At 40.8% G+C, this 19,922-nt stretch overlaps 1 protein-coding gene across 15 annotated transcripts in view; it reads left to right on the forward strand.

Annotated features, from left to right (window-relative positions):
* LOC124407502 (GTPase-activating Rap/Ran-GAP domain-like protein 3) overlaps positions 1–19,922 on the forward strand; it is a 60,251-nt gene that overhangs the window by 18,214 nt on the left and 22,115 nt on the right. For 2 of the 15 annotated variants that reach the window (XM_046883691.1, XM_046883697.1), the window contains exon 1: positions 2,417–2,784. The exons of 5 other annotated variants lie outside the window; for them this stretch is intronic. In XM_046883691.1, the coding sequence (XP_046739647.1) occupies positions 2,462–2,784 (323 nt within the window). In that variant the 5' untranslated portion in view covers positions 2,417–2,461. Of the gene's footprint in view, positions 1–2,416; positions 2,785–16,083; positions 16,211–17,920; positions 18,734–19,922 lie in introns of those variants that run through there. 8 more of the 15 variants (XM_046883689.1, XM_046883696.1, XM_046883699.1 and 5 more) reach the window with 5 other exon arrangements.

Here is a 19,922-nt window from a genome sequence, read left to right on the forward strand (position 1 = left end):
ATATTTGTTGTCGTAAGCAAAACTTTGTTAGATGTTCACAAGATGAAGCACCTTTTCACCCCCTTCTAAACCCTTTTCACCCCGGACGGTAAAATGTGCAAAATAGTATATTGTGTCACTGGTGAGGAAAGTGGGTGTCTTTCGTTGAGTGTGAAGTTTTCAGCGTAAGCCGCAAAAGTTAGTGCTGTAATCGCACGAGTCTAGTGTAATCCACACGTGACACACGCTGTTTTTGCAACCCTTGTAAGCGAAATTTTTATTTAAAAATCGATGATGGTGTCAGTGATAGCGCATAATACCTATTTGGGTTAGGTAACTTATGCACAATGGCACAATGCGTGAAATTAAACTGTTTGAAAGCGCGCATGCGCCAAACAAAGTCCTAGTGTGTAAAACCGAGCACTGAAGCCTGTGTGTATGCGTCAACGTCATTTTACCGCACTGTTCGGAAATGGGGCACTTCACGCATGGTCCACAGCTTCAGAAAACCCGATATCGGAAAAAAGTATATTCTGGGGTGAATTTTGCTTGCAAATGTGTAGTTGTTCAGAATACACAGTGAAATATGTAAAAAAAAAAATGACGAACCATGATTTTAAATTTTGTAGAAAAATTCTTTTGTTCTATTGACCTTCACTGTTATAACATTAATATGTGTCAACAGAAAAATTAAATACTGACACAGTAAAAGTGTTTCTAAATTTTTTTAATATTAGTGAGGCAAGTCGTATATCTATACAATGTTCAGTAATAAATATGGATAAAACAGAGTTTCCAGCCACAAAATGGAAAGGCTGGTCAGGGGATGGGAGAATGGCGTGGTGGTTTGTACGGGGGAATCTGGTGCGCAGCGTATGGGAGAGAAGCAAGTTAACCGATGATCAAAGCTTCACTTGTTGAGCGGCGAGGCGGGTGTTTGTCGAGGTATTGTGCACGTCGTCACACTGTCCGATATCCCGTTATACCCAGGCACACTAGGTGAAGCTCGTCGAACGACCCAATGATCCCCTGCAAAAGCAGCAGCCTATCGACAGGGCATTTCGCAAACTCGCGCACCGCTTCTTCATAGCCCCGCGTAAAAGCTCTAACGAGAACCAAAGGCCGGGCTCATAACGGATGGTGTTGGCACGCGAGAAACACGTTGTATTCAGCAGTGAAAACTGCGAGGACTGTAGATACGGTGCACCGATGTAAACGGGCATACCGGTATTGAATAAGTGGAGCATCAATTCTTCGGGAATTATTTATTCTACATGCTGCAGGAAGGGAAAAGCGACAATGGAACCTGGGCAAAGGAAGTTAGTCCAGCTTGTACCGAGTGAGTGACAGTGACTATAACGACGACGCCCGAAAATTCTCATTTGATATGCTTTTATGGTGCGATTTGAAACTACAGTGTAAACTTCCGGTGGAACGTGCCTCGGCACATCCCAGAGGAAACAACCACTCTGAACTATGTTACCAACTTCTATACGTATAATCATAACGGATGCTGAAGTTGGATTGGCTCAACACTGGTTACCAGATTTCGGTCCATGCTAAAAAAATTGCATACAATCATTGGTGAAATGTGATATGAACTCTGAGTTTTAAGAAGACACGTCGCTGCTCGTTGCGATCATATGAGAAAATACTGAGATAATGAACTTTTGAACTTTGATGTTCAAGATTGCCAAGCTGAGTGAAATTTTTTCATCGCAGATACTGCTTGACGTTACTGATATATCTACTGAAGATTCAAATCAACCGGATAGTCTCTACCTGGTTTTTCTTTGCAGTGACTGGAATATAACATTTTGTAAATGCAAATCCGCGGAATATCTTCGTAAGAGACGTTATAATTCAAGTGCTGAATTTTGTGCAAAAAATTCGTTTGAAAAACTGAACTGCATTAATCATCGTTGCTAATCGCACTTGATGTACTCTGTTCGGACTAGAATTGTAATGGCGTATTCCAACTTGAAAACTAGTCAAATCCTCTTAAGACAGAGGTTCGTTCTAGTTATTATCCTGCTCTTAACCATATTGCAGAGCTGAACAGCTATTGCCGAGTTAGCCCACCTTAAGCATCAACGCTTATGTCCTTGTTGAATCAGACTGCAGTATCCCAGCAAGATAGTTAGAGCAGATATCGCCGGAGGCCTGAAATCAAAGAGCAGGAAGTGGTGGTATAATCTCCCAACGAATCCTCATACGTGGGGGATATAATTAACGGAAGTAGAGTGCCTCCTCAGGGAAGTACAGAAAGTTGAGAACGGTTTCGTGTGCGCACAGTAGACAGAAATCTCGTTTCATTGCCTCGGGCTAGAGCGTTTTCGTTTCACAATCAGTCTGAAGTCCAACCCGGAATTGAGCCGATCGCTGAAGCTGGTGCATCGCATCCGGAAAACGAAGCTAAAGGTGAGGACGTAACGTACGACCAACTCATGACGTAAGAAGCCTCGGATCACCTGCGCTTGGAATGGACCAAGCAGCAAGAGTGAGCCATGCAAGGAAGGCGTCTTGTCTACCAAAGGTGATTCCGGTGCCGCTGGTTCCTCTGCCCACGGGAACCGGAACTGGGACAGCTACCGAGCATGGAGTGATAACCAGATGGGGAAGCATTGGGGAATTCGAAAAGGGTGCAAAGGCGGGTTTAATGGCGGAAGAAGAAAGCCCCTTGAGAAGAGCCCTGACGTTCAATGCGCGGGCTAAACGAACGGCCAGAAGTCACCGGCGACGGAGCGCGGTTGCTGACATTTTGCATCACCTACATCAGACGACATTGTCCATCGCGGTTTCGAGGTGAGTACACTTATGGAAAACGCCCGGGTTTGCTTCGAGTCGCGACTCGAAGAACAGCATCAATGTGCAAGATCATAATACAGGGTAGAATTTATGCAGCAGCCACACATGTCTCCCCTTTATGGTTTATTTACGGCAATTCGCAGCCGGAGAATGGAATCTTCCGCTGCAGAAGATGAGTAACCTGCATCGCTCTCTGCAGTACATCCCGTATCTTTGCGAATGCACGCCTTTACCGAGAGTCTGTTAAGCGCCTAGATTTACAGTCAATGATTTCAAGTTAAGTCGCGCTTGATCTTGGAGCGTCGTACTGAATCCATTGTCAGGGCCGCGGCACAGATCAGCGTATAATTTCGACCTCTAGGAAACTCCGAGTGCTTTCAAATCCTAGATATTTCACAAGCAACAAGTATATCTAAGCGTCTTTGAAGCCTGTAGGATTCTCTCGTATTCAGATCACTTGGGACCCGTGAAAGGATCCTATTGTTACAAACATCTCTTACCCTGTCGGCGCTCCGCTGCAGCTCGGTGAATATTAAAAATCTTTTGTTACCTCGGGTGAAAACATTCGCTCGGAAAACAACGGGTCCGAGCATCTTTTATGCATATATCCGAGTACGAGATGTGCTATGAGAATAAAATCAATCATCGGGAATGTTACGAATTCACACTTGTATAATTCTAAATGATTCGTACGAGCGAACTTTTTGTTTCTCTTTAATCAGCAGAAGATCTCGACAAGAAACTTCATCAAGCGCTTTTTTGTCAGATCCGCTTTTAGAATTAGATGTTTTCCGACTAGGATGAAGAAACTAGTAGCCCGACGACTCGCAGCAAACTTTTACCTTACTGAGACGATTTATTTGGTTAAGAGAATTACTGTGATGCGGCAGTGAAAATTTACAGTAGGTACACAGACAGTTACCGTAGGCTTTGACATCGGTGGCTAAAAGAACACTTTGTCATCCTGCATCATCCGCTGGTTTTGCATTTTGCATGTAAGCATCTCTGTAAACAAAACGGCTATTTGAATTTTCAATGAACAAAGTTGAACCCTCGTGTTTAAACACTTTCAAATAAGTAAATCAACGCAAATATTTGTCCCCGAGCGTTCGAAGTCGAGCCATTTATCCGTCGAGTCGCATCTACGAATTATTACAGAATGTTTTCACCGACATGCTGCTAATCCGTGATTCTTCACGTTCGCACTCAAGATTCATGTAACAAAACTTCTCCCATTACATCACGGATCAATTTCCCGCAAGGCATCAATCAAAAACAATCCTTTGAATAGTAGCAAACTTGTCGATGATTAATTCCACACACGTACATGAGTTGCCATTTCCCTCTATTGATCGTCATATCTATTATTCTCTTCCGGGCTCAATCGAAGAAATCGCCAGTTTTTCTGCGTTTGATGAGTACAGGGAAGGTTTTCCGAAGGCGGATGGACGGTAGAACCATTTTCATAATCTATGGGTCACAATGCGGTTGCCGTTGAAGGCTGATGACTAGAATATTCTCCTATAGAAGATTGGGGTATCGAACTGTTTACGTTACTACGCCACTTATCTGTCGAAACTCTATCGGTTTGATTGGCATCTGAATTGTATCGGCGGAAACACGCAGTTAGGTACCATGAGTATCGGTCGCTAACATTGTTCGGCGAACAAGGAAGAATCGTATTTACATAAGCAAGAACGTAAACGTTTTTGATGACTTATGCGCATCGACAGCTGTGCGCGAAGTAATCTATTGAAATAACTTTTATTGTTAGTCAGGTTATATTTATCCACTTCCTGCGGCGATGTTTCCCGGAGAATTGCTTATGTGTATACCGTCATATCAACACAGGATCATCATTCATTTTCTGCTACGTATAATAATTTCCTTTAATTTGTTACTAACAGACCGAGTCAACTGATCAGGTGCTATGGGCAAATAAAAATTAACTATGTAGTACGATGTATTTACCGGTAAGGAACCCGTGGATTTTTGAAGAGCTGGAATTATGCTAAGGCGAACTGTGAAAGTGAATATCTCGTGCAAATAGAACCAATCCAAACTAATCGGATCAGCATTCGATCACATTAAATTGTACCCCATAAATTTTAGGTTTACCCGTCTGGCGGTCAACCGGTTAAGCGTAAATCTCTCAGGAGGAAACTGAGAGGCGAAAATCTCGTCCGAGAACTCGCTCGCATGCAAATCCTCGCATTCCACAATGGACGTTGAAACTTTGGGTATTAAGAAACCTGAGCTATATAGTCGAGAATGTCTGGACTTCGGGATTGATCTAGGTGTAGCGTGAACAGCAAGAGTTGTTATGTTTTAAGAAGAAAAAATTCCATCGTCGTGTTCTGATTTAATTGTAGCATAAACGTAACGTCGTTCCAATTTCTTCATAAATAAATTACTGCGATATTCAAGAGCTTCTATCAACCTGCTGAAGTCTAGATAAGAAGTCATACAGTCAGGATTCGAATTGACTTTAAGCTATGGAACCTTCATTTCCTTATAACATTAATTAATGCTGATGAACTCAGTGACAGTAAATTGCCAATTACAATTATCATATCTAGTATCGCCGAGCTTATATTATATCGTAATAATTGGATTCGAAGTCTTGCGCGTTCCTTGTACTACTGCACAATTGCGGAGTACGAATTTTATCATACGCATACGTGCCTGTAAAGGTGACAGATTCTACTTGCGCACATTCCCCTGGGAAAATTTCATTCTTCATCCCCGTTCCAAAGTAAATGAAATAAATTGTTCCCATATGGTATTGTGGTATTATTTGGTATTCCGGGTATGCATGTGCAATTATAATTTATTTCAGCGTTATTAACGCATATCAGCTAACCCACAAGGTTTTTTATCAAAAATTACAGCATAAGTGACGCGTAATATGTATAAGAGATCTGTTGTAATTTGTGGAAATATCGATTACCTGCGTGTAGGTGAAGATACAGTCGAACAAGGAAATTTCGTCCTCAACAACTCTAGATTAGAGGATATGAGAAAGAGAGAACTATAAATTAAAGCGTACACGTTACATTTCATGGGAAAGCCAGGCCATCATTGCCTATGTCATTACCTGAATATGTAATACTCATAAATTTTCACAGGTATTATACCCGCGTTGATATTCGAAATGATATTGTAAGAGCCACCGATTATTCCTCCATTTTCCGGATTCATCAACCTAGTCGCGGTGAAGGTGAACTTTGACAATGCCACCGACGAACTCACATGCGCGTTCGCACAGTAATGCGAAATTTGTATTCATGGAAAACCGGGATAAGTCGTGAAGGAAGTTTCCACAGTATCTGTGAACTGGGTAATTGGTGACCTGTCCGAGATTTCGAGGACAAGACTAATAACTTCGAAGTCATTACAGTACACTGAGAAATCTTTTTACCTAAAGGAGGAAATATGCATGAAATTATTTAATTTTGAAAAGTTGACTTGAATTCGTTACGAACAAAGTATGCTTGGAATCAGGAAGAAATCAAGTAAGCAAAGATTAAATTTTTGTAGCTCTGTTTAAATGAAACGAAATTATTTCAAGCAAAGAAAATGAACTATTTCATTTTTCACTTGGCGATAAATAAAACATCAGCACCGGAAATAAATGTTTTCTCTGCGAGTATAGTTCATAGTTTTCTTACTGTCCAAAGTGGTAGGATATTACTTCCGCTGGCAAAGCGAATCCTTTTGATTACTTTACTCGCAAAAAGTGCTATCGTAAATGATACGACAATTTATAGTAAGAGTAAACAAGTCTGTAGAGAAAATTCTGGGGTCGCGTCGTCCAAATAACGGCACCAAACAGTGTTTACACATAGGAGTTAGCAGGGGTTTTGCCAGTGATACACTCGAGTGCTCTTCAACCCTTCCAAAAGATTACTTGCAATCTAGGAGGGAATGAGACAATTTATGCGGAGAGGAGAAATTTCCATTCTTTGAAATTTCGATGAGACCATACTATAAATTATTACGACACGTAAGTATACTTCGTGGGGTGTTAATACGCTTGCATTACACGTTTGCCCTGTCGGCATCACTCCAGGAGAAAACTGATCTCCCGCGAAAACGTTCCTCGACGTCATTTCATGAGTTTATATTACAACCGCGCAATGCTCAGGGGGTCGACATAACGTAATTCATGACCGCAATTACCCGAATACACATTCCCAATATATTTATTAGTGGTTCGAACTAGCATGGCGAACTTACGCGTGATGATCGATCTCTGCGTTTGCAGATTCCAATGTAAATTTTGACCGCGACCTCTTTCGCTACTACCAACAGCCTGATTTTTACCGCTTTTAATTTTTTTCAAATACATAGACAAAATCCAATTACCGTTATCCGAAGTCACCAGATTTATTTCAATTCCGTTGATCCGTGATCTCAATTTATTTCCTGGTAGTTTCTCACTCGGTTTTCCACAAATGGTTACAAATGGTGGTGAACTGGTGCCAATCGTTCGTCAAGTTTCGCCCAATGTCACCAACTTCGATTTCCGCAAGTTGATAGATGAAATGATGTATGGATATATATTTTTCAAGTCTTATAATGCAGCGAAAAACTTTTCCAAACGCGTTGCTAACGTTGAACGTGATGGATCATCCTCTCGAACTCGCGTTATATTGCTGCTACACGGCTGCCGGGTCGCTTCAGATTATTATTCGCCGAGGAAAGTTTTCTCACTTAGCGTAGCGGATGGTTATGGGCATTATGTTTGCGTAATGCAATTTATCGGCATCCATGCAGGCTATAATACATATTTGTCGTAGTCGATGGCAGCGGCAGCCGGGCTCGTAATCGCGCCGTAGTCAACGCAGCAGCACATCGTGTTAATTTATTATTTTAGCATATAACTGGCACTATTAGTATTAGCCCGTGTATGCACCCTATGCATATATTACGTTTATAATATTAGGCAGCAGCCATGTAGCAAATTGGGTGACCCTTGTTGCTTTAACGGTTTGCAGTTCACCTTTTGCTCGATGAAGCTTCAAATATTCCGCAATGTTGGGCTTCACTTTGACCCCCCCTATGCCTTGAAAATAAAAAATTCCTAATTCAAACCCGCCTGTGTCACCGTGTTTGAACTGCTTTTATTTGAAATTGATCAGAGCCTCATGGGGTGTATTTTGAGCTACGGTGGTGAAATTTTTTTGAGATACAAGGCAGACACGTGCTAACAGATGTTTGACTCTGAATCCTCCCTCGACGATAGAAAATTGCATACGGGTTTCAACGGTTTGTTTCTATTTCTGTTATCGAATTACTGCGCTTTTGTTACCAGACTAAAAATAAGAATCTGTTTATACGAACCTGGTCGATACAAATATGATGTAATAAATAAAGAAGGAAACCATTTTCATTAGAAAGAAATTTCCCCGGAGAGCTGTGCTTTTAGATTGGAGGTAATTTGAGACTGAAGGTTAAACTGTCGGATTTACCACACGAATCCATGCTTTTTCTTCAAAATAAGTTTTTATCCTGATTTTAGCAGCTTAAGAGGGTAATAAATCTTGCCGGTGAAATACACCCCGAGATGAGGTAACAAATGTTCAGCAAGGTAGCGATTTTAAAAACTTATTTAGCTGGTAAATTTTCTCTCTAACCGGTGATTTCAGTCATTTTCAAATCGTTATAATTGGTGAAACGGTTAAAACAATACCTCTTCAAATCAAAGCTTATTACCACACTTTATTCGTGCTGAAACCATGAATAGCAAATTGGACCGTAAACGAATAATCGGGCGCTGCGCTGACAATGAGTATCGATTCAGCTTGCAAAGGTAAGGTAGAACCCAGATATTAACGACGCTCCGAATGACAGAGAATCCGATTCTCGGGAAAGCTTGGAAACGCTTCGAGCTTTCAAACAGATTTCTGTACTTCCGACCGACGGGGCTTGACGAACTACGTGTACCTACGAACCATTGCAGCGAGATAAAAAATGTTACCATCAAACGCGATCCGAGCTTTGGTTGGAGAACACTTACCTGCCATAGAAAAGCTGATTATCTCTGTTCATTTGATGGATTTATTATGAGGGAGGATACTACACTATTGATCTTTTGTAGAAAAGGTTGAGATTTGTAGTGAAACTTTTGAGTGCCGATTACGATTTGAAATTTAATCCTTAGGCTTTTCCACATTGAAGCCTTCAACCTTCATGTCACAACGCATATGGGGATTTACAGGGGGTCAGCAATATTTTTGTTATACTCAAAAATACCGGGATTAAATTGAATCCGTGTGCGATGTAAACCCAACAACGATCGTGCGAATATGAAAGAATCACTTTGTTCATTTCCAGGAGGCATCCGATGGCCATTTTTGACCCTTAGTTGTTAAGTTATAGGCTTCTAAAGAATTAACGTAATTGATTTGCGGATTTTTTGGGAGCAGTTTTTCGAATTAAACAAATTTGCAATAAAATATTAATCCTTTGAAGCATACATTTTACCTTGCAGTTAAATTCCTTGAAACTGGGTATATCAGGGTTTTCAGGGTCAAAATTCAAGTTGGCGGATCCAATGTGGTGGACTGAAAATATAAAAATTGATCCTATTCGCACATATTAGATCCGCCATCTTGAATTTTGAAATTCTGACATCAGATTCATACATATTTGGGAAAGAAAGATTGCAAGATATTTTTTATTACAACCTTATGATAGAAACTCTGTGAATAATAAAGATGTAAAATTTTTAGCAAAAAATCACATTGCATAACGGAGGTCGTTCCATCAGCGTTATATAATTTATGGATGGCTTCTGTATTCATAACGTACGCCTAAAGTTATGATACCAATTACATCACGTCACGTAAAAGAATTCACCTTATTTTCCATTCAATTACTGAAATTGATAAGGTGATTAATATTTAGGCTTCCAACAAAACCTGACATCCCGTCTGCGGCGGATCGCGACCGAATCGTTCACGCGTTCCCCAGGGCAATAAATATTACGGCATTCTGAATTTATCCAACCACTAAATGAATTTTATACACAAATTAATATCACTCGTTAAGAAAAAAAAAACACGCCAAACAATGACCCAAGCCGAATCATTGTAAACGTTTTTAGAACACCTGTAAATTAAAACGATAGTTATATCAATTTCTCGATGTTATTGCAAATTAAAATTTTTGCAGAATAAATAAAGCATGAGTTTTTTTATTGTTATAAATGCTCCTCTGTTCGTGCAATCATGAGTATTGTTTTTCCTTCTCCGAGCTACGATTGCCTGTTTCTCATATCACTCGATGTCGTTTTTTTCTTTCACAACTGCTAATTGCTCCTTTTCACAAAAGTACCAAACGTTAAGTAATGGATGAGCGTACATTTAATACTACAACTGACTGTAGTTTTATCCTGGTTCTTGAAGAAGAGAGAAAGAGGAGCCGAGTCATGATTGAATCTCACTTCACTGCCTGAGTGCAGGTCACTGTTTCCCTAGAATGAACCATATCATCTATAGAATGCTTCTGGTGTACAGAATATATGAATACACAAGTATCCCACGATTTTGTGATGTCATTCAACATTCAAGCATTTTCTATCCCTGAACGTTTCGTTATCATGTAACTATGTGCATATGTAGGTCCAGAAGGCTTTCATTGGAGCCATTTGTGAACACGTGATAGATAGCTGCATACCTCACTATTTCTGACTGATATAATCCAATATGAAATTCTACAAGCAGTTCGGAATACCAAAGGTAATTTCAAATCCTTTGCACAAAAATTGAAATTTCCCTCCTCCAGCAAAGCTTCATGTCCTGTAATTTGCTTCTTTCGTACCATTACACTCATCATTGTTTTGCAGATCATCATCTCTTGACGTTATTTCTTTGATAAGTTAGAGGTATACTCGTTACCATTTCGTGATGATCGTTTTCCTCGCAAAGCACTGCAAGAAGAACTTACCCTCCATTAATTTCACATTTCTTTCTCTTTTTTTCATTAACTATTGTACCCGCAGAGTTTACGCTGTCGTTTCTCATCCCTTCGAGATCTTCAGCCTTCCCCGAAAAGATTTTCCACTCACTACACCTGACGCGCCCCACCGCGTGGACACATTGAATTGCCACTTTGTTTGCAACTTTAGCGATTTACAAGCTAAAAGTACCGGGTGGGTGGTAAAGCCGGGATATTCTAACTGCCGAAGACGTGTCTGTTCAAAGTTAGCTACAATGGTACTAGTTTGCAATGCCGAGTCTGCTGTACACATGCACAGAGACCTGTATTCGGATAACTCGATGTATAACATACTTACCAAGTTTCAAAAGTACCATTCAAACCTGTTTGCTCAGACGCTTCAACCCCGCACCACGTTGAGCTGGATGTGCAAGCTTACCAACTTTTTGCCACCCCTTGCACCTACAGCAGAGTATTTCTGGGAAGTAAGTGAATACGAGATTGTTTGGACTGTGTTCCTGGCCAATTTGATATCTGAATAGCCATAGAGATTTTCTCCAACAGTCGCGGGGTTTGATTTGTAATAACTTTTCATTTCGACCCGAAACTTCTTTGCAATGCGATACTGTCTGATTTACTGATTGAGAAATAACATTCTTCTCAAACCTGGCATTGTCGATGCGTGTTCGTCGATCCCAAACTCCAAACCAATGACATATCTACGATTTGGATGCCATAAGCATCGTAAAAATCGCAGAATCAGACGAACTGTAGAAAAAGAATTGGCGATGAAAAAGTGTTCACATCTAAAATGTTGGAAACCCGATTAACCTGAAGAAATTTTTCGGGCAAAGAGTCGGCATCAATCTTCACGATTGACTGAAATAAATCAGTGAAGCGAATTAACAGTCACAAAGCATCGTACGGCTGAGCAAAGTAATGCTCCTCTTTCCCTCTGTCGGAAAACTCGCGGAGAATTATAGAGGCTGAAAAGATTGGAAAAAGTTTGTAAAAAAAGAAGTATATATACCAGAGCGAAATCAGTTATTTAAATTCTGCCTATAAGAAGCCTGGCGTTGATTTTCAGCAATTTGGTAGTTAGAGGACGGGGAAATAAATGCCCACTATCCAAAATCTTTGGAGCGGTACCGAGATGGTGGATAATAAACTTTCGGATGCGATACGAATCGCGAGTCTCATTTGTCAGGCGGGTAGGAAGGATAGGATAGGAAAGTTCAGCCAGCTGTCGTGAAAACTTGCCGATGTAATCTACTATTTTGCCAGAATAGGTATGGAAGCTCCAACATATCATCGCGAGGAAAGAAGTTACGGTTTCGCGGTGTTTCAACTGCTTTTCTCTCCTGGAATTTGCACTCGTATAAACATATCCATAAATATCTGTAAATAAGTATATGAACGTATGGGCAAAGTATAAATTGATGTATATACTCTTCTATCGGGTAAAACTTCGGACAGCTGATGCGAAGAGGAAATGGAAACGAGAAAATCGTACGCGTATAAACAAACTATATCCTAATCTATAAGAATGAAAACGTTCGGAGATAAATCCGTGGCTGTAAACCTCCTCAGAGTTCGATGAACGGAGTATGCATCGCATATATGTATATGTATATACATATATATGTATGTATGTGTATAATATACATGTATAGTAAACCGTTCGCGAAGTGGCGCCATTGCGCCTGACCCAGACGATGTTTTGTTACAATCTCTGGGTTTCGTTGGTGCGACGCCAGGCGTCCTCCGCGAGTTTGAGTTCGACGCCCGACGGCACCCAACTTCCCTGACGTCGTCGGGGATATTACAACGTACGGAATAGCTGAGGAAACCAGAATTGGAACTATCAGATGTAATTTTATGGCCCGATGCTTGACCTACTCCCAATATTGAACCTCAATGACACAAATGTCTGCACAACGATCGTGAAATTTTCACGCTACCTTAAACGGTTTGGAAATGCATGATTCTTATATCTGTTATGTGAAATACGAAATTTAATAATCGCAGAGATAATTTCAGCAGATACGACTTGATCCAGGCACATTCAGTCTGAAAAACCACCCTCCTTGTAGCAGCTCGAATGGGGTAATTTTGAGAAGGGCGTGGAAATCCGAGACCCATTCGAAAGGGTCGATGATCTCGCGTGAGCGGCCCCGTATCCTAAATCGGGGACACTGGGAACGATAAAGAACATCTCCAAATTCTTTTCGACCCAATTTTCTCAGCTCACTTGGCTCATTTCACCAATTTCGTTCCAATCTTCTCTCATATATGCAGAAGGTCTCGCACAACGAGCCGAATGTGAATTATTGGACTGATTGCAGCTGCATTGCGTGCAACCGCAAAAAAGCTTCGTAAATTGGCCGGTGAAAGGAAACAAACCAAATTTACTCGAACCAGCACAGAAAGCAGACGGAATTTAAACGGAATATTGTTCTGAGTTGACGTGTTTGGACGTACCGATGAGACGCGAGTTCTGTATGATCTATAAGTGTACGAGTTACGCATTAACACTTCCCTCGTGTTCCCCTGGAATATACACGTCAGTGAAAGCAGGTCGTTACTATACGGGCATTTCGTACCCCCATGGGCAATTTTCACGCCTCTCTGGTATGATACGCATGCAATGCATGTAGGTGTACACATTCGCCTGAATTTATTGCAAATTCTGTTATTCGCTCTCATAACTCGACGTTACTCGCTTTTGTGAGTTTTTATTTCTTTATTTTTTTTTTTTTGTACTGTTCCCGTAAATTTTTTCCACTATAATTTCGGTCGTTATTTGCCGTGTAAATTTCTTCCACCTCGAGTGATCTCCACCCTCCGTTTGAAAACAACTGATTATTATGCAACCGTGGATGTCCACGTGTGCACAATAGCAAAGCGATGACGTACAATTTCACTTTAACAATAAGCCTGTTCCAAGCAATAATAATTACATCCGCGTTTATACATATATTATATATATATATATATACATATCATAAGTTATACTTATGTATACATGTATAATGGGATGCCTGAGTTGTTCGGAGGTCGTAACGTTCGCTGAACAGATTGGGGTTAAGTGTTGGACATAAGAAAGAGCAGGCAGTCAATATAATCTTTGCTCTTATCTTCCCGGTGGTTTTGTATACATTTTTACGTGTGCACAAGGAACGCCGAGGCCATTGTGGGCTTTACCTATTACTCCGACATGGATCTTGTTGCAGTTTATTGTATAGATCGAAGGACAATGCATGATAATAATTATCCAGGGTCAGTTGCCGCAAATTATTATTTCATGTGGTAACAAGAGGTGAATTAACGATCGATAATGATTCATATTCGAGTTTGATGTTTTTTTTTCTTTACACTTGTAGAAACATGTTACGTAATTATATGCACGTGCATTATGCATAATAAACTATCTCATGGTGTGTAGAACGTCAACGTCTAGCCGCCGCCGGCAGCCCATGCCAGTCCGTATACTCATGGTGCTTTGCATAAACTCGGTTGGCCGGAAGCGAACGCGGGCGAGTGTGAAATATCTATCCAGGGCATTGAAGGGTCGATGAAGGGGCGGCGGAAAGAGGGTAAGGAAGGACGCCCGACGTCGACGTCGGACACTTAACGAGGATAACAGCGTCGGCGTATTCTTCGAGATTACGAAAACTCGGAAAGCAACGCGAACGCAAATTGGAGCACTTTCGACTCTCCCTGATTACGACGACTGTAGTCCACGTGGGTATGATGCCCGTATACACGAAGGCTTACCTTTATCCATGTACATGAACACTGCGGGCATCGATACGCATGTATATCTGTATACACCCGGCATACATTCAAAGCCGATCTTCGTGGAGGCCGTTTCTTCGGGTCGCAATACTTTTAATCACTTGCAATTACTCGAGGAGGGTGACTTCGAGCTCGGACGGTAAAGAAAACCTCCGCTGTACCCCGTCCCGTATAATTTGAACGCAGGTAGGTGTAATCGGGAAATTGATTATACGTCTCTTCTTTTGCCCGAAATTATTTATTCATGTTATTTATTTTCTCTTTTTTCTTGCTCATATTTCTTCTTATTGACGTTGCCTTGGTACAACGATTTTTTCACGACAAATATAAATACCCCGTGGTGACAGTTTCACCGCGTGAATATCAGATCGATAGATTGTTGTTCCAATTTTTTTTTTTTCTTTCTTCATTTGTACTCGTGGTTTGATTAATAAAATTCTAGTGACTCGTTCTTTTGTTGAATCCAAAATAAATGTACACGCATATAGATATAGGCATACTCAGTCATACGATTCAATGAATTTGAGATTAGTGCGCAAAGTGAAATTTCTCACAGAGTAGGAAGCTTATAATTATACATAACAAAGTGTATGATGTTTTTACATACATATTATGAATATGTTTCAAAATTATCACTTATATATCATTCCTTGGCGTAAAAATTAAAAAATGTAATCGGCGACCTCGACTAATTGGCACTTTATAGTCTATCTCGTACGCGTAGTCTACAAGTGGTATTAAAGAAGCAGCCACTAGCCGTATAACAATCGTTTACGGTACAATTGTTGGTTAATTATTATTTTTTATTTTTATTTTCAATGTTTCATCGATAATTGATCACCGGAGCAGAATAACTTCTATCTGCCATAATGAACTGAAAAAAAGTGTAAAAAGATAATAATCATGCGCTATAAAATGGCATGAATGTGATGTAATTCAATAGATCCAGTAACGCAGCGTGAGGTTTTCAAATTGAATACTTTCATACAATAATTGAACTCAAATATAGTGTGAGTATAGTACAAGATGATAGAACGAATGACATTTGCCACAGGGGATTGTGCAGATGGTAGGTTGCCAGCACACGACACACGAGAGTCTAATTGTTACAGTCTCTATTTCTGTCGGGTAATGAGCGCCTATTTATCGTTCAAGTCATATCGGCAGGCCCGCAGCAGCAGCAGCAACAGCAGCAAGAACAAAACGGAACATTCGTAATCTGTTGTGGCTACTCTAATAGGACTTGTTCAGCGATATTATTTGAAAGTAATAATCAGCGGGAGATAATTGTTTTTTTTTGTTTTTTTTTTTTTGTTTTTGTTTTTTATTACTTTTTGTAATTATAGTTACGAAACGAACGCGACCTTCCTTGCGACACATGGCTCATTATACGCAGAAGCGATTATTCCACGCCTGCGTTTAGGACGTGTATCTATATCGCGTGACTTTCGATGCGTCATGGGGTCTGCCGCGTTCAAGAGAGGCAGTGCAGGAGGTAAGCCGCCTTTTATTTCCATGGTAAACGCAGTAACTCTGTAGCCCCACTACGTGGTAGAGCCTTCTATCGTTTTCCTATACCCGCCCGTCAACGTTCTCCATAAAATTTATAGTTTATACAGAATGCGCCGACGTGACGCCTCGATCACTGGGATAAAGGTTTAGTCAGCATGGTTTAACCACGGCATGACTCAGCCTTGAACAATCCTTTTTCTTGTGGCTAATGCAGTAGTCTTGATGGTTTTCTCGTTTTCTTCTACTATTTTTAAATACTTTTACTTGATATATTAATAAATTGTCTACTACTTAATGACGAGTACTTTCTTTCTCTTAGCACCTTTTCGATGTATATAAGTATAGTAAGAAACGTGGATGGTGGGCCGAAAATTCGATGTATCAAATCTGTAGTGAGGGATATTCTAAAAATTTCTTAGTAAGACAAAAATTTATGCGCTATTAGATTTTGTTAAATTTTATAAATACGTTTGAAGATATGGTCTCTTTCTGCGTCGACTTTGTTAAAAAGGGTTTTGAACTTTCTCTTAAGGGTTGAAACAACGATCTTGTTTTCCTCATATTAATTGCGGTTGGCTTGTCAAAATTTATACAGCACGTGCAGCACAGCTTGTCACGCCTATACATCGGATGAATAATTCAGAATTATTATTACGACGTCAGTTTCTTGCGCGGAGCGAAACATGAAGGATTAGACGAAGGGAAAAAAGTTATCAATTCGAATTACTCGTATTAAACAATTTGCAGGGTTTTTAACGACCATAGATCTAAACTTCGTGTAACAGGAGTGTAATGATTGTGATAGACGATGAAGTTTCGAACGCTTTGACGTTTCGACCACACCTCAATATCATTGACAAAATTACTTTTTTCAGAATACTAGCCGTGTAGATTGTCTTATTTTTTCCGCCCTGCCAGCGAGTAAAAGACCTTGTGAATTCAGGAGGAGGCTGAAAATGAAATCTGTTTTGCGACAACGCTTTTCACTATTCAAAGTGTATCGCACCCAATATACTGTCAGCGTAAGGTGTAGGAAAGAAGTTCCAAAAGCCATGGCCTACTTTCTCACGTGTTGTTAAGATTGAAACTTTTCATGAATAAATAGAAGATGGGATCAAAGGGTGTGAAATATCGTCACCGTTCTAAACAAAACTACAGAAAGAAGTTGTACAAGAAGTTGCGAATCCCTCATGTCAAAGGCCGCGTGAAAACCTTTTTTAATTCGCGAGTAGCCCCCGCTGCTGGTACAGCAAAGACGGCCGAATCCTCAGATCAAAAATTTAGCCAACGTATCATGGGATTCCATCGAAGGAAAGATAAAAAAAGTTATCAAACTCGCTAGAGGACGTGAGGAGATAACTTCGCTGCGGTAATTGAATAAGTTCGTCTCAAATTCCAAATATGCTGAAGGTTGATGGAAGAAAAGGGAAAGTCACCTGCGCCGGACCTTGATACGCTTTTTGTGGCACCTTTTTATCCACGTCGAAGAGACGGGTATAGACAACTGCGTGCAAAAGTGTGTCAGTGACGAAGAACCGCCTCATCGACACCTCTCGACGCCAAACTTACACGCTACGCAAAGACTAGGGAATCATGTCAGGTTAGGTCGCACGCGACGCCCGCCGTCGCCCCCGCCGCCGCCACTGCCGCCGCCGCCGACGACGACGACGTCGTGATCCTGGCCCAGTCGTAGTCCGAACGCGAAGCGGTACGTCGACGACTCACTGCGTCTGGCGTCTATTTCGCTGCAATCGTTTTAACCGGGGGTGAAGAAGCGGTAGCATTAAGTACAATTTCAAAATCAGACGATGATCATCATCTGGGATTTTCGATCTACGGTAGTGGGGTGACGTACAGTAAAAAGTTTAAAAAAAGTTGAGGATACTGCTGGCATTAACGTCGGGTATAGACCTGCTGGTATCTGAAGGGTTATCGAATTTGACGGGGGGTTGGGGGTTGGAGGTTGCGTGTAAGCGCGGGCTGAGCAATTTCTGCAGTAGGACGTTTGCAATTAGGATTTGATTTGACGATTAGAATGCTTGCTTTCAACAATTAGTGGCACTTGGAAACGAGCTTTTGAAACGATCGTCAACACGAACGCGTGTTCACCGGACTGCGTATAAGGGATATACGAATCAGTGTGAGTCGCAGGTGTTTGCCGCCTGTAAATATACACAAACGCTGCCGACTCGTCACCGGGTGTATTTGTCAATAAAGTGAAACTTGTCGGGTGTCTCTTGAGGGCGCGAGGCTCGTGGTTTTTATCGTAAATACTTCCGACATATACGAATAACACGAAATGTAACACGCCGATATACTTACGTATATGCATACCTGTGTGTATTGCATATGATAAGAAAGGCGGCGGTGGATTGCTGATAAGCAGCATTTGAATTTAAGGCATGTTGTGTCTCGATATGAAGCTTGTGTCTCGTTTGAGAGGGTTATCCGGTTCCTCTTCGGCCTCCGACGCCACTCCAAGGAGGAACCGCGGTGGCAGCGTAAGCAGCGTCGTGCCCTCGACTGATCTTGAAAGCGACGAGGATGACCGCTTCTCAAGTTCGACAGATACCACTTTTGCATCGGCCAGCCCACCTCCGAGGATCGTCAGGGACAGATCGCGTTCCGTTTGCGTACCCGTCCTCAATTCCTCGCAATTGAGACACCTTCATCGTCGCGCCAGTCACAATATGTACGTCAAGTATCGTCATGATTTTATAACATCAGAATACTAATCGAAACTAATGATTTTAATAAAAATAATTTTTTACATGAATTCTATAATAGAGAAACTGTACAAGAATTTGGCAAGGGAATTGGCAAAGCTGCAAAATTTTATACTTAGATAAATTCACGTATGCACTTGCCAAATTCTTGTACAGTCTCTGAACAAATCGCGAGAAATATCAATTCTTCGGAAGTCGAAGTGATCGACTGTAGTCTGAAGTCTGATAAGTTCGAAAATTAAAAATCTCCATCGAATACTCGATTTTTTAACAGAGTTTCAACCGAAACGCTGAAGCGTTTCGAAGGAATTTATGTACAGCTACTGTATAGAAAATGAATTTGTAGATTGACATTATAAAAACAAAAAATATACGCTTCCATTTTTAAGGAAAAGTACTTCTCCAGTGATGTACGTCTTTTCCGATAACAAAGTTTAATTCTAAGTCAACTCCAATGCAGGTACTAGGTATCATTTCGGCGTATAAAAATTAATTCCATTCGATGAAAAAAAAAAACACCGTACAGTACAATAGCCTCTCCAAGATATCTTTATTATCGATCAATAAATCACGATGACCACGATCGCAATTGAGCCACCGATGTACGTAGTAAAGTAAAAAGTGGGAAAACGTTCGCATTTAAATTCTAGAGGAGAAAAACTTTCGCAACATTTTTTTCTTTGTCTTCACGACTAGAATATAAACGTCCAAGTACGAAAAGTCTACTTAAACTTGTATCATAAAGTTGAGGATTTTATCCCAAGATTAATACCACGCTATAGGCAAAATGCAAAACATAGGGCGAAAATGTTAACAGAATATAAACGTTAAATCCCTAGTTTCCGCGTGGCAGTGAATAACGAGGGACCCGTGGTTACAGTACACACCTTGAGGTCACTGTTACTCCGCCATTTTGGGTTAAAATTGATTTATTTCTTGTTTGCTACGACGTGAAAACAGGTCCTGCAATAGCTTGAAGATAACAGCTTTATACGATCATGTTCATAAATGGTATTCCCCGGATCATAATGGGCTGTGTGAAAAAAAAATTGACACTTCTTCTTACGGTTTGGGAGGTCTTAAGCCCCCTGATAATCCTGGACCGTTTTACGCCACTATACGAAGACGATTTATTAGCCTCGGACTTATGGACCT

Source organism: Diprion similis, chromosome 6, assembly GCF_021155765.1.
Source record: "Diprion similis isolate iyDipSimi1 chromosome 6, iyDipSimi1.1, whole genome shotgun sequence".
Lineage (NCBI taxonomy): Eukaryota > Metazoa > Arthropoda > Insecta > Hymenoptera > Diprionidae > Diprion > Diprion similis.